At 42.0% G+C, this 22,500-nt stretch overlaps 4 protein-coding genes across 4 annotated transcripts in view; 2 read left to right on the top strand and 2 right to left on the bottom strand.

Moving 5' to 3' along the window:
• The window catches only part of LOC134180191 (uncharacterized), a 7,733-nt gene extending 6,821 nt beyond the window's left edge, over positions 1 to 912 (top strand). The window contains exons 13-16 of the mRNA XM_062647289.1: positions 1 to 43; positions 110 to 236; positions 309 to 427; positions 488 to 912. The exon at positions 1 to 43 is cut by the window's left edge and continues 114 nt beyond it. Coding sequence (XP_062503273.1) covers positions 1 to 43; positions 110 to 236; positions 309 to 427; positions 488 to 684 — 486 coding nt within the window. The 3' untranslated portion in view covers positions 685 to 912. The remainder of the gene's footprint in view (positions 44 to 109; positions 237 to 308; positions 428 to 487) is intronic.
• An 8,994-nt stretch (positions 913 to 9,906) lies between these two features.
• LOC134180614 (uncharacterized) lies at positions 9,907 to 10,706 on the top strand. Its single transcript, XM_062647803.1, has 4 exons — positions 9,907 to 9,959; positions 10,033 to 10,159; positions 10,219 to 10,337; positions 10,407 to 10,706. Exons 1-4 carry the CDS (start codon positions 9,920 to 9,922, stop codon positions 10,610 to 10,612), a joined length of 492 nt encoding a protein of 163 aa, XP_062503787.1. The 5' UTR covers positions 9,907 to 9,919; the 3' UTR covers positions 10,613 to 10,706.
• A 570-nt stretch (positions 10,707 to 11,276) lies between these two features.
• Positions 11,277 to 15,660, bottom strand: LOC134179917 (carboxypeptidase B-like). Its single transcript, XM_062646939.1, has 12 exons — positions 15,524 to 15,660; positions 15,050 to 15,305; positions 14,807 to 14,978; positions 13,024 to 13,097; positions 12,664 to 12,729; positions 12,383 to 12,490; positions 12,225 to 12,316; positions 12,105 to 12,172; positions 11,971 to 12,047; positions 11,831 to 11,901; positions 11,660 to 11,768; positions 11,277 to 11,581 (listed from the first exon to the last, which is right to left on the bottom strand). Exons 1-12 carry the CDS (start codon positions 15,628 to 15,630, stop codon positions 11,483 to 11,485), a joined length of 1,299 nt encoding a protein of 432 aa, XP_062502923.1. The 5' UTR covers positions 15,631 to 15,660; the 3' UTR covers positions 11,277 to 11,482.
• Positions 15,661 to 16,089: 429 nt separating this feature from the next.
• Positions 16,090 to 22,500, bottom strand: part of LOC134179914 (adhesion G protein-coupled receptor L2-like) — a 9,586-nt gene continuing 3,175 nt past the window's right edge. Inside the window, exons 5-26 of the mRNA XM_062646935.1 lie at positions 21,771 to 21,971; positions 21,638 to 21,706; positions 21,466 to 21,577; positions 21,168 to 21,317; positions 20,983 to 21,091; positions 20,784 to 20,925; positions 20,643 to 20,692; positions 20,454 to 20,580; positions 20,267 to 20,358; positions 20,091 to 20,196; positions 19,870 to 20,023; positions 19,751 to 19,817; positions 17,876 to 17,942; positions 17,711 to 17,808; positions 17,503 to 17,629; positions 17,390 to 17,431; positions 16,854 to 16,910; positions 16,716 to 16,791; positions 16,608 to 16,637; positions 16,504 to 16,545; positions 16,384 to 16,443; positions 16,090 to 16,323 (exon numbers count right to left, since the gene is read on the bottom strand). Of these exons, the coding sequence (XP_062502919.1) occupies positions 16,304 to 16,323; positions 16,384 to 16,443; positions 16,504 to 16,545; positions 16,608 to 16,637; positions 16,716 to 16,791; positions 16,854 to 16,910; positions 17,390 to 17,431; positions 17,503 to 17,629; positions 17,711 to 17,808; positions 17,876 to 17,942; positions 19,751 to 19,817; positions 19,870 to 20,023; positions 20,091 to 20,196; positions 20,267 to 20,358; positions 20,454 to 20,580; positions 20,643 to 20,692; positions 20,784 to 20,925; positions 20,983 to 21,091; positions 21,168 to 21,317; positions 21,466 to 21,577; positions 21,638 to 21,706; positions 21,771 to 21,971 (1,998 nt within the window). The 3' untranslated portion in view covers positions 16,090 to 16,303. The remainder of the gene's footprint in view (positions 16,324 to 16,383; positions 16,444 to 16,503; positions 16,546 to 16,607; positions 16,638 to 16,715; positions 16,792 to 16,853; positions 16,911 to 17,389; positions 17,432 to 17,502; positions 17,630 to 17,710; positions 17,809 to 17,875; positions 17,943 to 19,750; positions 19,818 to 19,869; positions 20,024 to 20,090; positions 20,197 to 20,266; positions 20,359 to 20,453; positions 20,581 to 20,642; positions 20,693 to 20,783; positions 20,926 to 20,982; positions 21,092 to 21,167; positions 21,318 to 21,465; positions 21,578 to 21,637; positions 21,707 to 21,770; positions 21,972 to 22,500) is intronic.

Below are 22,500 nucleotides of genomic sequence, written 5' to 3'. Positions count from 1 at the left end.
CTAACTTCTGACGGATTTCTTCCTCTGGCAGGCGAAAACAGCGGTATACACTTCCATTGTTGTCGTGGCCTTTCTTCTTTCTCTGTTTGACTCTGAATTTTGCGCTCAGTCATGTTGCGATCGGTTGTCTTCCACGCCGCCGAACAAGGAGCCGCTCGAGTAGCGTGCGCTACCATTTACCCCGAGGGTCACAAACCCTTCTCGGTGACATTCTCCAAACCGGCAAGGATCGACCTGTAAGTCCATCTTATCAACTTACCAGAAAAGTTGATACCTAAAAACTTCTTAATCGCTGTATCCATATATAGGAGCGACATTCGACTATCCATTGCTCACGGTCTCGAAGTGAGCCCGACCGAGGTCCGATATCTCGACTTAGACGTGGACCACAGCGGGCAGTGCGTCAGTGTCACGTTCGCTTTACAAGGTCAGATTCATTACGCCATAGCGTGATACTCGTTGGTCAATCATGTCTGTTGTGTTGAAGATTCGGTCGCAAACTCACTAAACGGGAACGACTTCTTGTCGAGTCTGAAGTCGAACGGTACCTTCGGCAATTACAAGGTAAAATCCGACTGCTTGTCGACCGTATCGTTCGAGGTAGCAAGCGCGGTACCGCCGGCGGTGCTGTCTGTGTGGGCAATGATAGCTGCGGTACTTCTCTCGATCTACTTGTCTCAGTGACAGCTGAACTATATACAGGCAATCGTGATTGTGATTATCGCTTAGAGTGCAGTATTGTGTAGAAAAAATTTACTGCAGTAGTTGTGTACTGTGTAATTGCAACATCTTACATTGATTCGCTGCCGTCGTCTAGGACCGGCTCGCTGCCGCCGCCGGCAGCGACTAGCTACTGTATGTCTTGTAGTAATTAATGCATGAAATATGCACAATATAGCAATATAGACGTACAATGTGTGCAGCGTTCTCTCACTGTGGGCACCGCGATACACCTACAGCTTCGATACCAAGACGTCCAATCGTCGCGTACCGATGGGCTCTGTACAGTACCGATGTGTAGCCTCGGAGCTCCAGACTTCAGTACATGTACATGCACCTCACACAGCTCTCGGTACCAAGATGTCTAATCAAGCAAGCAACGTAGGAGCCGGTCCGGCTGGTCCATGGCCGGACCACATAGTAGTTATTTATTCACCTATATTTTCAACAGTTTCATGCAATCGTCAGTTGTCGAAAGTACAATTTTATAGTTGAAACAAAAGTACTCTAGACTATAGCATTTATACGCTGCTCTGAGGTCATTTCGTAGCCACGTATTACAGTAATTGGGAAACGAAAGTAATTGTTCAAGAACCCGTTGTGCAATACCAGTATGCTGAAGAATCTGCTGTCTTGACGCGTTATTTTTGGACTACACCCTCTTAGCGCGCGTTAGACCGAACCACTTGAAATTTTACGAGCCTACCGGTAGACAGATTACATTGCAGTATTACCGTTTACAAACACCATTATTCCTGGCCTGTTTTGTTTCAATCTGTAATTAGTAAGACAAAAGGTTGGAAGATAAACAGCACAAGCAAAGCAAACCAGAACGACACAGATTCACGTGCACCGGTCAATGGCACCGTGTACCGATGGGCTCTGTACGTGCCGATGTCTCGGAGCCCCAGACTCCAAGTGAAGCATGTCTGAAGTCTCACACAGTCAACCGTCACTACTCTACCGCGTATTTGAGGATTGAGACTACACTGTACTATTTCGCTCTCTTCCAAGTCCTTGGCTGTGCGTGGTTCCCGGATAACGACAAACGTCCATGACAAGTGAGTTCAAACACGCGGTGTCTTTGCGTATTGCGAAGACTACGAACAGCTACTCAACTGCAGCTAAAGTTCATCAACATTTAACAAAAACCAACTTGTCATTAGGCATTAGATATCAACTTACGTCCATGCCAGTAACACACAACATACTAGAGGTAGAGGTACTCTATCTACCGTATGCGAACGAAACATTTGCGTTCAAGATTAGAAAGAACAGTCAGACAAGACCGCATCCTTTGAGTTCATGCATGCATAGACGTTTGTGCAATACAATTAGAGAAGAATCATTGTAAGTACGAGTGACTTCACCCAAAAACTTCCGTAAAAACTGATGACCACACACGTTTACAGATGTCCTCACTACCCTAACAAGCAAGTACACGGCCAACAATCATGACCTCCTGCATTCCTCGCCGTTCTTTCGGCTTCATGCTGTCGTCCCTAGCTTCTAGTGATTCTATGAGGCAATCTGGAAAGGACCTTAGGTAATCAGATCTCAATGCAAAATATGTCACCACGTCACATGCCTCAATTCACTTACAAAATTAACGTTCTTTCAAATCTGTTAGATCGGCAACAATGCAAAGAGAAAAGTCACAGTCAAGCAAAGTTAACCGAGATATTTCGGGCTAGTAGACCACTTTCCTAAAGCAGTAATTATTTGTATATTTACATATCCATTTGTATAATCGACACTACATTGATTCCTATCTAAAATGAGACGGATATAGACTAGAAAGCCACGCCCAACTGGAACTTCCCGTTGGCTCCCCATGCTGCATGTATATATGCCTATAGTCTGGAAAATTGGTTTCGAAACAAGGAATGACCCAATCAAACGCTTTGTCTAATCCTAAAAGAGACTGGGAGAGGTCGAAAGCCCAATTGTATCGAAGCTAAGAAAGGTCGAGCATGCTGTGCTTCGATCACTGTGCATGACCCTTCTCTGCTAGGGTCTGCTGTACTTGCCTAGATGCAGTCTTACTAATAAAAAATGAATGACGTCTGCTGTGCTGTACCAAAAAGGCTGTTACAAGAATAGACATGTAATCAGACTTACTGTGCTCACCCATACTGAGTACAGTCAACTAATTACTACTGAAATCTGTGAGGAACTCACCACTACAATGGAAGAGAATAATTGGTAATACCATACATCACCAAATGTAACTAGGAAGGCCTCAGCATGCAATCTATGTATGGTGTTACCAATTACTTCTTTTCCGTTGTAGTTAAGACGTTAATTTGGGCACTGGTTTCGGTAGCAACTATAGTTCCTGATTGTATTAGTAAATCTGACTGGCTATTCTTTGTAACAGACTGCATAGTAAAGCACGGAAGACATCGCTCGTTGCTATTACTAGTAACAGAGTGCATATAGGCAAGTACAGCAGACCCTCTGTGTGTGTGTGTGTGTGTGTGTGTGTGAACAATCAGTATAGTTTATTAAATATATAGCCAAGAAGGGTCACAGCATGACCCTTCCCAAATTCGGTAAAAAATAGCCATAAAATACCGCAAAATGATTAGCTAGCTAAAATAATAATCATAAAATGCATGCAACCAAACAGGATGAGCAAGCTCATACATGACGGTAATTGAAAGGAAATTCCGGCTTACGACATACGGAAATGCATTGCATGCACAATGTCACCACCTATAAGAGCGAATTGGTGCCCGACTTGCTGCCAGATGCTCGTATTGTTTCACGACGTCGTTTGTTCTCCGTGAGTACGTCGACTGACAACAATGCTTAAACGGTCTACAGCTCTGGGTCTCATCTGCCTGTGCCATTCAATCACTACAGGTAATTCTATTGCTAGAGTGCTGTAAACACGCAACCACGTCAGCCAGTGTCTGAGACCCTATGCGTGATGAGCAGTCGCCAAGCACTGCACAGCTATTATACCAAACACACTGTCAGTCACGACTATCGATACTTCTAGTAGACCTGCAGCTAGAAGGAGTCCTCAAACGCCATTGTTTCCACGCTGGTGCATCTTGATGTCAAGAAAAGACTCTCCAGAGTTTGTTTTAGCTCAAAATATGTGGAAGTGTTGGCTGCATGGCTTGCATTAATAGGAACAAAAATGTAGCTAAACTGCTTCTCTATCCGTTCCTAGAACTATGGCATACTTTCCTTAGGCAAGAAACTCACACACAATTTCTTCTTTTGACGCAAGAGTATAAATGAGTACCTGGTCTTTGACCGGGGGGGGGGGGGGGGGGTGGCAAAGACCTCGACTGTGACAAAGTCCATCAGCCACTGGAGTCCAGGTGGGACTTCGAGTACTCAGACCACAGTTGGCGTCGCAGTCGGGGCTCCTACAAGTACCTGGCCATGCAGGCTCCAGGAAATTGTTTGGCATGGCCCTTAGCTCATGCATAGTGCACAGGAACCCAGCCATCCGGCTGGGGGTGCATGCGACCGTACAACGGCAGCTCTTTCTTCATTTGCCATTTTTTGCCTTTCCTAGTGCTCTGTGCTGTGGTGAATCTCGATGGAGGTGGTCTATCCGGTCTCTTAGACATCAGGCTTGTTTCAGAATCTACAGTCAACTTCAAATTTCGCTCTCTGGAATGGACAGGAAAAAGTGCACAAAATATCACGCTCGCTATTCATACTCTGCCGCCCGTGTACCGGGGAACGTGCAGTGATGAAGAAGTCGGCTCCATTTACGACCCAACGAATGCGTTCGGGAACACAAGCTATAACGCCACGTGTTTAGAAAACACTACAACGTGCGCTGTGGGTGATCTCCGAAACCGTTTAGGTAAGCGATAAATGCGTGATGCATGCAAAGAAACAATAAAATATTCATACAACACAAACTTTCCTTCCAGGAAAATTCTTTGTGGGTGACAACGGAAAGAACACAACATTTCCGGAAAACATCTTTGTCTTCAACGGCTTCCACAGTGTCGTCGGTCGTGCTCTTGTTGTCTACGACCGTCTAGGTCGTCCGATCACGTGTGCCGTCGTCAGAAATCACACGGCAGACGACCTCTCTTTTAGAGAGACGGTCCTCGAGGCGCGATTTCTCTCTCCTGTAGCTGGGCTTGTTATATTTCGCCAGGTCGTCGACGACCGCTTGTCAGTGACGTACGACACTCAGATCGAGGTGAATCTCTTTACCAACGACGGTAGTACAACTGCAAACGCTTACAACTGGTTTCTGGTCAATGAAAAGGTAACAGGACACACACACACACACACACACACACACACACACACACACACACACACACACACACACACACAGACAGACAGACACACACACACACACACACACACACACACACACACACACACACACACACACACACACACACACACACAGACACACACACACACACACACACACACACACACACACACACACACACACACACACACACACACACACACACACACACACACCACGATTTCAAGCAAGAGCCCCAGGCCATCGATATTTTCATACCACATTTTCTGCAGATTCCCTATGAGTCGAACAGTCGTCACCATCCTGTGCAGCCTTTGTCAAGAGTGTGCAAGGCTGGTCGATGTTTTTCTCCTCATTTGGCACGAAAGCACAGCTATTTATCTATTCGACCAAACCGAGGCCAACGATACTTCTTCACAGACGGCAACCTGCCGTTGGACGATACGACAGACATGTCTCTCGTTGTTGTCAATGACAAAGTAAATCATTTTGCATCTGCTGTCTTGACTCCTCGCCTGGCCGTTGTAGCCAAATTCGATGGTGACGTGAAAGGATACGTCAGCATTCACCCGCAGGTAGTAGGATCTGTTGTACGAGTGAATGTGACGGGATTAGCAGGCCACGCAGGACAATATCATGTTTATCGATTTCCTGTCCTTAATGGCAATTGCAGCACGACCGGCGGCCATTTCAATCCATTCCGTGTGACTCGTCGGTCGTCCGGAACCAACACGTCATCCGATCAATTCGAAGCGGGAGATCTGAGCGGAATGTTTGGCTCTCTGGCAAAGCGCGAATCTGCGGTGTTCACTGCATTCTCGCGCAACCTTGCCACAAACGGAATGTATGGCGTACTCGGAAGATCGATCGTCATTCATCATGTCAACAAGTCGCGCTGGCAGTGCGCCACATTCGAACCTCTTGCACCGCAAGGACGCAACCTCACCAAGCATTCTGCTCTCGCTCGCTTTGACGGAAAGGTGCAAGGCTATGTAAAACTGGTAAGCTACAATAGCATCATGTTTTCCTAGTTTGTGTATTAGTCTTTCTATGCTCCTATACGGCAGACTCAATACCAAATCGGTCAAAACATTTTTAGCGATACTATAGTCGAAATCGACTTACGACGAGACGACAACACAGTAAGTGGCGGTTTACTATATCATCTCATTGTCTCTTTGCTCAAACTCGCGTTGCGCAGACTACCGGCCACAAGTGGCACGTGCACCAGAATTCAGCTGCCGGTTATCGTGGAAATGCTAACGAAAACTGTGCGTCACGTTTCGCAGGCGGACACTACAATCCGGAGAAAGTTGATTTGAGAGTAAGATCCGTATACATAACCTGCATCCTATCGTCTACTAATTTTAACATGTAAATGATTGTGTCGCAGAAGGACTACAGCAATTATTGTCGTGGTACTAACCAGCTCCGTTGTGAAGTGGGAGACATGAGCGGCAAGCACGGCAAATACACTTTGAATTCACTGGACTCGCCACTCGGAAAAAAAATCGTATATGATGCATCCCTACCTCTAACCGGACGCAATGGCGGTATGTGCAACGCGCGCGCGCGCGCACACACACACACGCACGCACGCACGCACGCACGCACGCACGCACGCACGCACGCACGCACGCACGCACGCACACACACACACACACACACACACACACTGTGACCTTATTCTCCTGCTATTGCAGTTGTCCACCGTTCTATTGTCCTTCATGCTGCCAACAGCGGAAGCCCCCGGATAGCTTGTGCGACCCTGTATCCAAGCGGAACACGCGGTCTCTCAGTGACGTTCAGAAAGCCGGAAGTCGTAGACCGGTAATTAATTAAACATTACCGTGATTTTATTGCTAAACGTGAAATATTCATGCAGGAACGACATCATACAAGCTATTGCTGAGAGCCTTTCCCTAGCGGAGTCGGACGTCCAATACACTCGTCTCGCCTTCGACGAACACGACGCATGCGTCAGCGTCACATTCGCGGTGCCAGGTAAGTCTAATATTATATTTCAGGGGCGTAGCAAGCACATTTGAAGCAATCAGACCTAACGCACTCTAAAAAAGTAGTTTAACGCGCGCTAAAACTAAGTTAACGTGCGTAAAATATGGTTTAACGTCCGCTAAAAACAAGTGCAGTGGGTCTTGCGACAGAGGCCATCCATACTCGCGCGTAACTTCGATCTATACGGTAATTCCATTTATTAGCTATAGCACATTAGCTAAGCCTGCCACATATACAGATACTCCAAATAAATAGATCAATAAATAATGTATTTAATGGCACGACAGGCCCGACCCATTGCTACGCCCCGATACTCGATCGTATATATATATATATATATATATATATATATATATATATATATATATATATATATATATATATATATATATATATATATATATATATACCTCACGAACTCACAACCGCTGCGTACTTACGATATACATCTACACAGATGCCGTCTTTGACAGTCTAAACGGACAAGACTTTGCCTCTTACCTCACAAAGCGCGGCGGCACATGCGGGCACTACCTCGTACAAACCGATTGCCTCGACCGACGAAACGTAGACAAACGAGCCCTCGCGATCGTCCACATCAACGGCAACGGAATAAAGGGACAGATAGACATCGCAGGTATGCTCGACGGCTCCGTCATATTCAGAGTCAGGTCACTGAGCGGTCAACGGCGTTATGGCAATCTAACGGCAGCTATCCACGAGTTACCGCCTCTGTACGGAAGAAAATGCGATGAAAGTACGTTAGGACCGGTCTACGACCCGACCGGTGCCTTCCTAGACGACAACTACGAATACAAGTGCCAGTTGAACAAAACTGAATGTGCCGTCGGAGACCTAAGACGCCGACTGGGTACGTCATCGCGTCATCCCGTGTTCATGCACAATTACGTCAAATGTTTGTGACGTCTGCAGGTGTGATTGGTCTCGGGAAGCACGTGACCGAGTTTCCCGACGGCGGGAACTTTCTACGAGGTCGGCATTCGATCACTGGTCGCTCGTTGGTCGTCTACAATGCCTCGTCCGGTCTTCCGATCACGTGCTCGTCTATCATCCGAAGACACGTCGGAACGACAGACTTTATGTCGGAAATCAGTTTGCGCGCCGAGTTTCGAGCACCGATTGCGGGAACAATCACGTTCACGCAAAACGTTAACAGAAAGACAGAAGAGACGCACGACACTCAGATTCTAGTGGACGTATTTGCCAACAATTTGCCGATGCCTCGTGAGCAAAAATATATGTGGAGCTTGACCGATAGGAAAGTCAGTAACAAATACAAATGAAATGCCTAGTCCTAATGCACTAATCGGTCTGTATTGTGTGCCAGATTCGAAGTGTCGATGAGTGTCGGGAAGTTGCGCGCACAATGACGAGATCCACGTGTAACGCAACGAATTGTCGTTTTACTGATTTGAGCAGCACGCACGGTCGTTTGACGATAACGCGGGGACGCGGACGTCGGCATTTGTATACCGACGAGAAGCTCCCGCTTAAGAACGTCACTGATATGCCGACGCTAGTCATCTTCGATGACACAGCATCGAGAGTCAGTTGCGCTACCGTCGCACCGCGTCTAGGCGCACGTGCCACGTTCACCGGTGACGTAAAGGGCGACATCACGTGCATTCCGATTCACGACGGCTCCGACGTCGTAGTCAAGCTGTCCAACCTACAGCGACTAGCAGGAAGTTACCACATTCACAGATACCCGGTCGCTGACAAAGACTGTCATTCAACGGGCGCTCATTTCAACCCGTTTAATGTAACCAAGTCTCCGACAGCAAGTCGTGGTTCAGACGACCAATACGAAGTGGGAGACCTCAGTAGCCTATTTGGCTCTTTGAAGAATCGAACGTCGGTCTCTTTCCACCGTTTTGCTCCCAATCTGAAATGCGACAAGATTCTCGGGAGGTCAATAGTCATTCACTATACTGGAGGAAAACGCTGGCAGTGCGCGACACTGGAGCCCGTCTTGCCCGGGGAGTCCGACACAAGAGAAACCGAGTGGATTAAACACTCGGGCATTGCCCATTTCACCGACTATCACGACGGTTACGTAAAGCTAGTAAGTTCGCACTCTAAATGAAATGACCATTTGAGCGCGCGTAATCAGAAAAAAATGTTAATATTTTTAGACTCAGTGGGAACACGGAAATGGTATGTTTTTTACTCACACCGTTATCGACGTCAACATTCAAGTCAAAGGAGCCACGGTAAGCATCAAATGTCTTCAGAATTATAGGTCTGTGCATACCGTATCTCTTCGATTAAACGCCGCGGCGTTTATTTTTTAGCTAGCGTTCCAAATGTGGCGTTTAAGCGAGGGCGGTGTTTGTTTATTTAGCGGTTGTTCTAAGCTGTAACATCAATGCCTCGTGTAAACTCCGAGTTCTCCGCGCCATATTGCTTTAGCAGACTACATGATGTATGGTAGTAAACCTTGCAATTATGCTCGCTTTCTAATTATATGCTCGATGCTTGTCAGGACCAATTATGCTCAATTTAGTGCGCGCCTAATATGCTCAGGCCTATACTCAGAATAGGAGAAAGGATACTGGTAATACTTGTAATACCATATTTATGTTGCAGACCGCTGGGCACAAATTTCACGTACATGAAAAGCCAGTTGCTGCTTTGTATAGCATACATGCCGAGAATTGTCAGGCAAAATTCACTGGCGGCCATTACAATCCGTTGGAGATTGACTCTAAGGTTGGTTTGACACGTTTTTTGAACTCAAATTTGACGCTCTTATATGGACGTATCGTATTGATCTAGAATAATAGTACGAGCGAGTGCGACAATGAGAACCAAATGCGTTGCGAAGTTGGAGACCTCAGCGGCAAACACGGTCCGTTCACGTTCTATTCAGTCGGCAAAAACGGTCGGAAACTGATGGCGGACCAATTCTTGCCGCTGACGGGACAGCATAGCGGTACGTTGCCTATTTCCACCGTTTTTCTGCTTTGTCGTCTTCTCGTCATTCACGTCGTTGTTCTTTTATCCAGTCATGTTGCGTTCCATCGTCTTTCATGCGGCTGAAAGCGGAGCCGAACGTGTCGCATGCGCCACTCTCTATCCCGAAGGGCACAAACCTTTCTCGGTGACATTTTCCAACCCACCAACAATAGACCTGTAAGACGGTCAACGACTAGGGAAGAACCAATAGTAATGCGTCGATTTTCTCTCTATAGGACGGACCTTCGCATGTCCATTGCTCGTGGCCTAGGAGTCAGTCCCGACGACGTGAAATACCTAGATTACAAAGCGGACGACAGTGGACAATGTGGCAGCGCAACATTCGCTCTACCAGGTCAGTCATTTCTCTCCCTTTAGCTAACTCATTTCATCGGTAAATTGACTGAATCTCTTGCCTCTTCAGAGTCGATAGCGAGTTCACTGCATGGGAATGACTTCTTGTCGTCGCTCTCATCGGATGGTACTTTTGGAAACTACGCGGTGAATTCCTCTTGCATGTCGTTTATTCCAACGACAGAGTCTTCTCCACAAACGGGAGATGCAACAATGACAACGTTGTCCCTGCTCACAACGGCAGCTGCCGTTTCTGCTGCAATTTCTCTATTCTAGCAACTTTTCTTGTTGAAATTTATGATTTAGTTATGAAACCAAACTATTCATGCAGCCAATGTGTAGATAGGCATTATATACAAATTTAATTGAACTTAATGTGTCAGTCCAGACTTGGAATGACGAAGGCGGGGAGGCGAGGATTGACTATCCGGGGAATGACGAAGGCGGGGAGAGACTGGCTCGAGTCTACTAACCATGTACATTATGTACAATGATATTCTAGCGTAGTGAGGCCGTTTCCAGCGAGAAATACAAACCCATTTAGCTACTAACATATTTAATTGTGCAGTTCCCTCACTAGAGGATAGACAAAGCTCACAATCACGCTATGTACACAATCACGCCTAGAGTCATTCTACTAATTATTCCACGTACTGACGCTTTACTACGTAACGCATCTGCCAACCTGAGTAGTTGAAGTTGAAAGCCTGCAAGTCTCTTCATGGAAATGCCCACAGCCATACAATTTTCATGACAAGGAAACAGTGAACAAGACCGTTTCCTTGTCCAGTTCCCGTACAACGTTAGCGCGAGAGGGTGCGGTAAACGAGGCTAACCGCAGAGCCTTTGTAAACACTCTGATGACGCCCAACTAAAAACTTTAAATCTAATCGGCAACTGATGCATCATCAGACATAGCGCAACTAGCTAGATTCAGCAGTGTACAAACGTATAATAATATTTAATGTTGTTCATGACACTGATTTGAAGCATCAATCATATGACATATAAAAACTAACAGATTGACTAGACGATACAAAACTATACTTTCCAGCAAAATAACAAATATAGTGTAATATAACTAGACAAGACAAGAAAATGAGAGACAATCACCTTCAGTCTAGAGCAAGCAAGTAGACATTAATATCAATTAAATCCTTCCTCAGTAACAACAATTGCATTGTTAAGACAGAAATTAAGAAAGTATTCAACAGCTGCCACCATCTCCTGTCCATTAAATACAATCTAAACACAGTATATTGCAAACAACAAAATTCACTCCATCAGTTACCAAATGATGTCTTCTGGTAACAATCAACAAACCTGATTTGCTGGAAGCAAAAATCCGTAATATCCAGTATCACGAAGCTCAATAGTGAAACCAGCAGCTCGATAACCATTATTAGTAGATGTAGCATCAGTCCCATAAAACCTACAAACCAAAAAGATCAAATTTTTTCTGTACCCATGGGTTTAGACTAAAACAGCACCTACCAATCAGATGCTGTTCCTGTTGCAGGATATAATCCAATTGACTTCTGTGATGAATACTGCATTCCATGGACCTAAATGTACAGCAATAACGATCAGTATTCATCACGCAATTAACATTCAGCATCTGAAGCTTAAGTTACATTGTAGGCGCTTCGGCTCATTCCGTCACCCAATTCCTTCAACAGTGACTCATCAGGAGAGTCTTCAGAAGTCCAACCTATTAAAGAAATATATCAGACACAATACAGACAGCAGCTGATACATCTTGACAAACCATAAGGTCTTAAAATAAGTTGGGAGTATGAGTGCCAGTCGATAGCACCAATAATTGGTCCATTATCCCTGTATTCACACAGTATATTATACAATTTCAAAACAAACCAACTTCTAGCACCTGAAGAAGCTGCAAACAACGTGAGTTTCGGGTTCGGACTCTGCACTGTGGCCATGATATGTTTCACTGCATGGATTGCTTGAACTGCCTCCCTGCACAGAAATGCAAATACAGTGTTTTGCATCTATTATTATATTAAGTAGTAGAGTGATTATTACCTCGTTCCAGTGATCATTGTAATTGCGATTGAGATCTACTCCTCTACAACTGCTTCCCTCATTCATTGCTCTGTTCTTGCGCCACATGCGATCATCGGTCCAAGTATACTGCAGCACGAAAATTATATTCACATAACTAAACTAAATACCTTTTGTAATGTAATTAATTAGCTACTCATTGTGCTCATACACCTAGTTCATACATATTAATTCATGTGTGGTCAAGTCCTAGCTTGGACTACTAACAATCAATTGTACAGTTAAAATAGCAGTAGTTGTACCTGATAGCCATCAGGATTGGCAAATGGCACAACCAGGATCTGCAGCTTCTCCAGCAAACTGGTCACCTGTTCCAACAAGTTACATAATTGATTATGTTATTGACAAGAAGTAAAGTAAATGTTATCATAAAATAAAGATAAAATGTATTGCTACTATATTTCAAACTCTATACTTCACTACTATTGTGTTGTAAGTCAATGTGTCAAAAATGACAATACAAAACTAGTCTTTGGAATTAAGTGTCAGCAACAACTGTCTGTTGAAATCACCCACTTACATTAATTAATTAATTAGTTTAGTTAATGGTTGTTATTACTGTACATACGTAAACAATCTTTAAGTACTACAGTATATCCTACCTCCTCTACTTCGCCATAACTTGACACCAAGTAGTCAACAACATACATGCAAACAGCACCACTAATCCACTCGCCTGCAATATAAGAACAAAAGCAAACTTATAATCAACTAGCAATACAAACCGTTGTCAAGGTGATAAATCAAACATTTAGTAATTACAGTGTACTCAAGTAGACAAACACAGCATCTGACATGCAGCTAGGCTTCATCAGCTTCAACAAGTCCAAATAGTTTCTATAGTTTACATTGTGCAGTAAATACAGCAACTACACTACTAGCAGGACAAAGCAATTACTTCACTGTCATTTACATTCATAAACACTAGCATTATGCACAAAGTAATGGACAGTAATCAAGCACTAGAACAATACTAACTTTTAAACTGTTAATTGGTATTAATTAATTAATTGGTTTTAATTAAATAGTAACAAGATAACCACACAAACATAAAATTGATGTTCCTTTTCCTTCCTAACTAAAATTCTCCTGAACTATAACAACTAGTACCTGTCAGAGTAACTGCATGTTTCACTTAATCAACGATTGTTCTCATCATCTTTCTAAACTTATGGCAAGTAGTACAAATTAAGTATAACCAAACCTCCATCCTACTACGTCATTCTCATAGGGCGCGTTTCCACTAGCACCTAAACCGATTTAACAAGTGGTTTAAGCTAACCTGCACTAAACCGGTCATATTTTAAACCTAAGCCGATTTTTTAAACCTACTTCAAAGTAGGTTTAGCAAAGTGGTTTAGGTTTAACTGTCACGTGACAGTAGCACGCTTGTTTAGATGGCTTCTGACAACGCCGTTTTGATGATATTGACTATATGCTGGGATAAGATTGCCTTAAAAGATGGAGGGGTCTTTAACTAAGGGAAAGAAATCAGCAGCTACAGAGAGAAGACAGTGTCCTTGGTCATCATCATGCAAATTTTTACTACCAGACGCTGAATCAGTGACAAACAATAGTTGCCCTGACTCAGGAACAGAGCAACCCAATACTTCAAAATAAGGCATTTCTAGACGGTTTGCTTTGCACATCCCAGATGTGCAAGTTCCTAGTGGAAACAGTCGCTTTATTGAACTGGTTTAGTTTTTAAACGTGTTTAAGTTAAGCTAAACTAGTCTAGGTGGAAACACGCCTATATTGAACTCTATGCAAATTTACCGGGAACACCTACAATTAACCTTTACAGATATACAGTGTTCTCCCCAGGCATCTCAACAAGAGAAAATTTCTGGATCTCAAGACTCTACGCAAGCATGAACATTCTATCTATTTGTATGCACACAGAGGCACACGAAGAGGTGGAGAGAATGTTAAATAGAAATAGGGTAAGCGTACGTACTTGTACAGCTTTTGCAATGTGATCTGTGAAGTTCTGCCTTCAGACTCGATCACCTTGTTTTGACATCAACAGGCAAACATGCATTTAATTGCATTCTTTAAGCGTCATTGGTAAAATTAATCTAAATTATTATAGATTGTTGTCCTCCCACTTTGTGGTGAAGATTTCTTCACTGTCTGTGCTAGAGGTATCATGTGATCTAACTTTATTACTAATTGTCCTACTGATTGTTCAACTATACCGTCAGTAGCTCCATCAGTAAAATTAACCACATTGCATTAATATTGATAACAACGTATTAATATTAATAATCCACCCTGTTTGATTTTAATTCTGGGGGAAACTTAATGTGTACTATCCTATCCACTGTACTAAACAACATAAATCATGCAACCAAGCGCTTTACTTTATTAATGGCATAATCATACGTGCGTGAATTTGGCACTGAAAGTAGATCTTCTCCCTTGCATTTTCAGCACCAATCCTGATAGCAGGCATTACTCGATCTTCACCAGACAATCCAATCACTTCATATTTCACCAATTCAGAATACTCAGAACTCAATTCTTGATACCAGCCTATGATTTCATCATAAGTATGCTACAATTGCAAAAACACCATAACATTCATTAATATCCAATAAAATATGTAAAAATGTTTGTTCTCCTGACATATTCCTCAAACCAACTGAGTGAGCTATTGACTGCTTGTTTCCTTTCGTTTTGTTCCATTTGGCTCATGAAGTCTTCTAGATCAGGTATGACCAGATGGCACTGTTGGAATATCTTCTCAAGTTGTGTCTTCATTTCATCATAATGTTTCATAACTCGAATGTCAATACTGCCATCAGCATGAACTGCCCACACGTCTACTGCAGGATCATGTAGCAGTTCTGATGCTTCAACAACGTGAGGGGCGGGGCCAACGCTAAAAAGACAGAATGGGTGTGGTCTTAATATGTTGGGCACTCCCACTTCACAAATACATTCACGGTATCTAGAAAGCATTATGAACTGTGTAGTCTACAAACATTACAAGGAAGATTGCTATGAAACAGGATTGCTCATTCTTTTTATAAATCCACTCGCATACGAACAGTACAGAAACGTTCAACCGCAAGCCAGTATGTAGCGATTTGATCTTACCAGTGGAGAACCCTTTCTCCCGTGTATGTAACAGTTCTTGTCTGGGAAGCTACCAGAGAGACGAGACTAAGGACACATGCCCATTTCAGAACAGTCATCATCGGCATCTCAGCGGCGGCGCAGGGTGTGCTCAAAATCTCGTGACACCGCTACTCCGCATGCGCATGTACGCATGGCGAAGATGTAGATACAACCTTTTGTTTATTTATGTTTCGAATGGTCATGCAACGTTGCTCTGTACAAACACATTCCTGGAGATTAAACAATGTAGAATGTCACGTGCACCTCTTCTAAATGCCCACTGTTGATCAGAGTCTTTCTCACGCATACAAAATTTTACACATTCATATAGTGAGAATGCACCAATTCTGTTAAAAAACAAACTACAGTACAAAACCTAGCACCTCAGTAATCGACTTATAATTAATTAACTAAGATCTATATCCGTGACTGATGAAACCTCATGCACAACCCAAGATTATATATATATATATATATATATATATATATATATATATATATATATATATATATATATATATATATATAGTGTTACCAGAAATCTGTTCAGTAAAAATTGACTGGCCTTGCTGCAAATTAAAGCTTACTATCTCACTACAAATCCTCTAGCAACAGCTAAATTATCACTACAAATACTAACAGTTTGAGAAATATTCTACAGTTCTAGCTACATGAAGAAACTTCAAGCAAGCCTACTACAATAATTACGTCCACTTGCTCACTAACAAACTTCTAGTACATGATGTGATGTTTCATTCTTCAAGTTTCACCAATTTTACCTTCACCATCAACACGTCAGTAAGAAAATATATAATCAACTTCAATTGTTTCTACCGTACATATATTTTCGATGCTGTCAGGCAATTTGACCATGTTCGGAGACTCAGTTAAGATGTCCACTGTACACAAGACCAAGGCAGCTAATTCAAAGAAAACATGATACTAACCACTAAACATACATGAGAAAGTCTCAGCACTCTTGGGGTTCACAAAAGTAAATTCTATTTTGACAAATTCAATGTCGCAAGTCAAAGACTACAATACCAGTATGTAGCAACTTCACCTGAAGATGCAGATTGTACACTTCGTCGACCTATAAAGTTGAGACGGAAAAATAAAGACAAGGATATAATTATTAATTAATCAACTGTAACAGATCACATCACCAAACCTCCAGAACTACTAGTAGTCTTGTTTGATTGTTGTAAGCTATTTACATCCTTTGTGATGGTGTCTTGATCTGATACCTACAATCCAGTAACAACACCGCAGCTCAAGGCACTCATCACCAGCTAAAAGCAAATATTACCTTCATTGCTTTTCGCACTGCCTGTTGCTGTTTCTTAAGTTTTAATTCTTTCCTTACCTAAATTAAATTCAGTCAGATTCCATACAAGAGTGAGAAGATAAAGTATATTTTGATTCAAACAGGTTGCAAACCTTGCATAAAAATAGTTTAATTTACTTGTTAACAAACTTAACCAACTAATTCATACAACAAAATACAGTAATAAAATCAAATATTTTAGAATATTTCAAAACTTTAGCAAGCAGATAGGCTGGTGTGACACAAGCAGCAAACAGACAGTTAGACCAATAAACAAAAATTGAGCTATTTGTTGCGTCCTCTATACAGCTAGTCATCTCAAATGTTTATCCTACTTTACAGACCTTTGCCTGATGACCACAATGTCATCCATGAAGGTACATACAACATGATCGCGAGTGCACGCACATGCACACACACACACACACACACACACACACACACACACACACACACACACACACACACACACACATTTAAATGTAATCAAATCCTACCAAAAACTGAAGCATCCATACCTGCTCATTGAGCAAACAATGAAACACAAACACAAATAAGCCCTACACAAAAAATAAAACAGAATCATCGACCTGTACAACTGTGCATTCATAGCAACATGATGCAATTCTACCTGCAAAGTATTCAATATAGTAAATGCATAGGTCAATGGACGAGACAAGGTGTCAACAGCAAATACACCAACAACCCAAGTCAATCCCAACACTGGCAACAACACTCCCATAGCTTTTAACCCAGACCTAAAACAAAGTAAATTGAGCATTTGACATATCTTCATTAAAATGACTGTTTCTATGGTATTTTCTACAGCATATTCTCACCTGACCATTTTGAATCGAGTCTTTGTGCCATCATCATGAAGCAGTTGACTCTGAGACACTACAACCTTCACTGCAGCCAGAAACATCACTAGATTAAACTACACACAAAGACATAATATCAAGGCTACTGCATGGTACACTTATACACTTGTAACGTTTTCTCACAAGAAAAATGACACACATTGGACCAACAAATGCATAAATCAGCCCTTCGTGATGAGTAAGAAAACAGCTAGCAAAACATGTTAGACAGCTAAAATTCAGAAATCTTACAAACAACATTTTACTTTCATAGTCACAAAACGAAAGTAAAATAAAATACTAATATAAATCAAAACAAGTTAGCAGACACAACGCCAACTTAGTGACTGTAATTTGTATAATCTCAAACTTACATTTTTGTTCTCCCTACAACTGTCAGAACAAAAACGTTCTTGCTAATTTTTAAAGACTGTTAGTATACTTATTGGCCACCTTTTTTTACCAATTTCAACAAGACATGAAATAATGTCACCCAAATTAGTCAGCCATAGATTAGAGACTACACTTAGTGCAAAGCCGTTCACGCAGTTTTGGTCAGAGACCGACTCGATGACTTAATTGACACAGTGAAGACCAATTCACAGATTCCTACAAGGCAGAATTATAAAAGAACAGAACTGTCAGAATTAAAACAACGATTCAACATGATGAGGGTCATGATAGGGCCTCTAACTTCTGTTGCTTGAAAATGACCATTGTTTGTTTCCTAAAGCTCTAAACATGATATTCTAAACCTGCAGACAGCCAAACTACACTGTTGTTTCAACATTGACCTAGTATGTAAGAAATTTATATCCTTGATTTTGGGTGTTCACCCCCTTTGGACCTTAGTGCCCTGGCACATTTAGCATTATCATGGATCTGCTAGCTACAAACCAACATCACTAACACGTACACCATAAACACTACACTAATTGTTACACTCAGGCCCAAATCCAGCAAATAAACAATTTCTATTTGAGATCTGAGATACATGCAGTATGACATGATTAATTAAGTTTGTGTTCAGTCCCCGTAAGAGCGGTTATCGGCATTAACTGTTTATGCTACAAAACTGATTTCTATACCAAACCTCTGCGCTTGCAATGCAGCAGGTCCATACAAGCAGTAACTGTTTCTGTTTAATCATTTATCTGCTAAATTGACAACTATGTAAATGTTTTCAATTTAGCATATAACCATGTTGAATATTTTTCCAAGCTTTCTGTGCAAAACACCTTATACAATGATTGGGGACGAGGCTAATTGAAATCCTATCTAGGTTTTCAATTGAAACTTTTAGTGACCAGGCAAGTAAATGAGCATACTGACAAAAGTCACACACACAGACATGCACACACACACAAACAAACAAACAAACAAACACACACACACACACACACACACACACACAAATGGCAAAAATGGCAAATGGATAAGGAGCTGCCGTTCGTTACGGTTACGCCCCCAGCCAGATGGCTGGGTTCCTGTGCACTACACAGGAGCTATGGGCCATGCTAAGCAATCTCCTCAAGCCTGGCCAGGTACTCACAAGATCACCCACTGCGACACCAACTGTGGTGTGGGCACCCGACGTCTCACCAGGACCCCAACGGCTAATGGACTTTGTCGCAGTCGGGGGCCTTTGCCACCCCAGTCAATGAGCAGATACTAATTTATACTCCTGAGTCGAGAGAGGCAATTGCGTATGAGTTTCTTGCCCAACGAAATGATGCCATAGATCACCATCACTGTGACTTGAACCTATAACCCTGCAAGATCCCGGATGTATACACTCCATAAGATAACTCTCTAACCAACTGAGCTATCGCACGCACGCACGTGCATGCACACACGTGCGCGTGCACGCGTGCGCACACACACACACACACACACACACACACACACACACACACAACTATAACAACTATTACTGTACATGCATGTAAAGAGTTAAAATGAAGTGAAACAGTCAAACACAAAAATTCTGACAACAACAATAGTGCATTAACATCTTACTAGCTATAGCTGCCATATTCCTTGTATCTAATTCCAACACTAACAGCAACAATTACCATTGGCACACCTAATGCAACAAAATACACCAACCATTAAAGCAAAACCATCGAACAGCTTACCCCAACCCAATGCAAAATATTTCTTCTTGTGTCTCTCTCCACTGTCAAATACAACAACCACAAAGCGATATAAAATAATGGCTTCACACAGCATCCAACAGAACACAGTAAGAAACAAATAGTGCATGATCATTGTCATAGCCTTGCATTTTGTCTAAAATAGTTAATCAAATTCTATAGTCACAAACGGGTACTCCAATAATGAAACATACTGAACATACTTCGTTACTGGCCTGATCAATACCAGCAATAAAGAAAATCAAGGCCAATATAAGAGAAATAATGAAGTTAATGGTGATAAAGTTTTTCTCTGAGTGAAGTTGCTTCCTAAATAAATCATAAACATTAAAACGCAAATAAGTGTTAGATGAAAATTCATGTGTGCATGAATATTTACCGTAAGTACACAAGACAGACGAGAGTCACGAATAAACCAACAAGAGAGATGCCACATCCAACGTAGGTGATGTGTGAAAGAAGAACATCGGTCTGCACACAATGGAACATGCACAGGCAACCAAACAAGTGCAACAATCACAATAATAATAACAATACAACAACCACAAAGAGCAGTATTTACATACTGGTGCTTCCTCTACTGCAACAAGAACAGAGAAACTTGTCAAATGTGTACTTGTACACACAACCCTCCCACCAGTTAGTATCTCAGTTGTAAGTCCTTCTACAGACCACTGTCCAAGCTCTGAGCCACTACAAAAGGAAAACACATGTATAATACACACGTCAAACATTACAGTTGCGACATTACACACTTGGCAAACTGCCAAAATACACATTCTGCATCATCATCAATTTCTTTCACCTGTAACAGCAACGACAAAGATATTGTACATGTACCTACTAGTAGTGCACGCTTGCATATACAACAGCATCAATTGTAAATTAAGGCACACCTCTAATGTATAATTAATGTACACTGCAGATGCATTAGATAAATGAAGTGGTTGATAGTTACGTCTGTACTTTGCACCATCAGATGTAGCAACTATAGAAGCTGATATGATATTGGCTGTTGGGACTATTTCATTTGTGTTCCTGACAAGTACCATGGTCAGATACAACAAACAGAGATGCCTAAACCAGCAATGATACCGTAGTGCAGCAACTGAGTGCTGACGAATATCGACATCTGTTGTTTCAGGTGGCATATAATCTTCCAAGTTCTTAAACGCCACTAGTGACACCAAAACTCTGTCCGCATCTTCACAAAACAAAATTTGAAGATTACACACCTACGTGCAATAGGAACACCTCCTAACTACAATACAAACACTCACTGCTATTATTAAAAGCAGTAGTTACTGCAGTTGATGGTATATTGATAATTCCATAAGAATTCATGTTTACACTGTCCCCTGTAATGAGTACTTGATCAGGAAACGAGATGTCTTCAACAGTTGCTTGTGAAGCAGCAATAAGTTTCAAAACTGAAACGATAAATATGTCAGTTGAAAATGATTTTATAATAAACTGACTGTCAAACAGGTAATGTCAATAGCATGTCCTTGTGTTTACCTTGATTACATAACACAATGCGTAGAGTTACAATAATTAATAAATTAATTAATTAATTACCAATGTTGTCAGATGTAACATTCTTGCTTTCTCCAATCGTAAGATTGTTTGTGAAAGCAGCCAGACGAGAAAATCGTTCCATGGTTTCCAAAAATAAAGGAGCACCAAAAGACTGCAAAAAACTTAGCATGTAAATCAACAAATGCAAACAATCTGACAGTCATTCACACACTTGGTTAGCATTAAGCCAGCTTTTTCGATTCAAATCAGTTAGGAGAATACTTGAAGCTCCAACAAATGTCTTCACAAACATTAGAAATGTCACAAAAATACTCGTTTTCATTACAATTTTGCACTCAGCTCACTGAAACGTAAGTATCTGAGATAGTAACATTTATCCCCTCCTCTAGAGCATCTTCTTGTAAAGTGACCAAAGTATTCAATATGGTGTTGCTTGCTTCCAATTCACTGGTATTCAAGGTCTTTCCCTGAGTCAACTTAATCAAGTTGTCGGCAAAACTGGTAGCCAACTGTGATGTAAAGTTTTTGAAAGTGAGATAATCAGCCTTTAACACGTAAAGATAAACAGTTAGAAAACACACCTGGTGCCACATGCGCATGTAGTAATTCTAATTAAAATAGTAAGTGTCTAATGTCTCATCAACTCGAAGCACTGGGGTATCGTAATATCTTATTTAATAAAAACAACACTATGCACAAAATCCTCCAACTGGACCTAAGTGTGTTGTACTCAGCTTCTTAGTTTAGAGGAGGCAGCCTTGGAATCACAAACTTAGAGAGCGGATTTGTTTCACGCATGCCTTACAGCCAGACGCAAATCAATCAGGTACGTACTTTGAAAGCTACACACGTAAACGATGTGCATTAAACTGTTGCAATCATAAATCGTGTCCTACAACTGGCAATTTGCGCTATTCTTCACATACCATAATACGCGCTCACATCTATGACTGGCCGGTTTCATACTGTACAGTGCCACTCCCCTAAAGTCAGAGGAATCAGGATCAAGGCAGTTGCCTCCTCTGCCTCATGCCTGGGTACGGACGGGCCTGCATATGCCTGTGCGTACCTAAA

This window comes from Corticium candelabrum, chromosome 5 (genome assembly GCF_963422355.1).
Source record: "Corticium candelabrum chromosome 5, ooCorCand1.1, whole genome shotgun sequence".
Taxonomy (NCBI): domain Eukaryota; kingdom Metazoa; phylum Porifera; class Homoscleromorpha; order Homosclerophorida; family Plakinidae; genus Corticium; species Corticium candelabrum.
This window is presented reverse-complemented; position numbering and strand designations above follow the sequence as displayed.

What these genes read in the sequence shown, in the direction of transcription:
- LOC134180614 (XM_062647803.1), top strand. Translation starts at nt 9,920, where the DNA reads ATGGCGGACCAATTCTTGCCGCTGACGGGACAGCATAGCG. An exon ending in GCTGACGGGACAGCATAGCG is followed by an intron (nt 9,960 to 10,032) that starts GTACGTTGCCTA and finishes TCTTTTATCCAG; the next exon opens with TCATGTTGCGTTCCATCGTC. An exon ending in AACCCACCAACAATAGACCT is followed by an intron (nt 10,160 to 10,218) that starts GTAAGACGGTCA and finishes TTCTCTCTATAG; the next exon opens with GACGGACCTTCGCATGTCCA.
- LOC134179917 (XM_062646939.1), bottom strand. Translation starts at nt 15,630, where the DNA reads ATGCCGATGATGACTGTTCTGAAATGGGCATGTGTCCTTAGTCTCGTC. An exon ending in GGAGAAAGGGTTCTCCACTG is followed by an intron (nt 15,306 to 15,523) that starts GTAAGATCAAAT and finishes CTGTCTTTTTAG; the next exon opens with CGTTGGCCCCGCCCCTCACG. An exon ending in ACAGGAACAGCATCTGATTG is followed by an intron (nt 11,769 to 11,830) that starts GTAGGTGCTGTT and finishes TTTGGTTTGTAG; the next exon opens with GTTTTATGGGACTGATGCTA.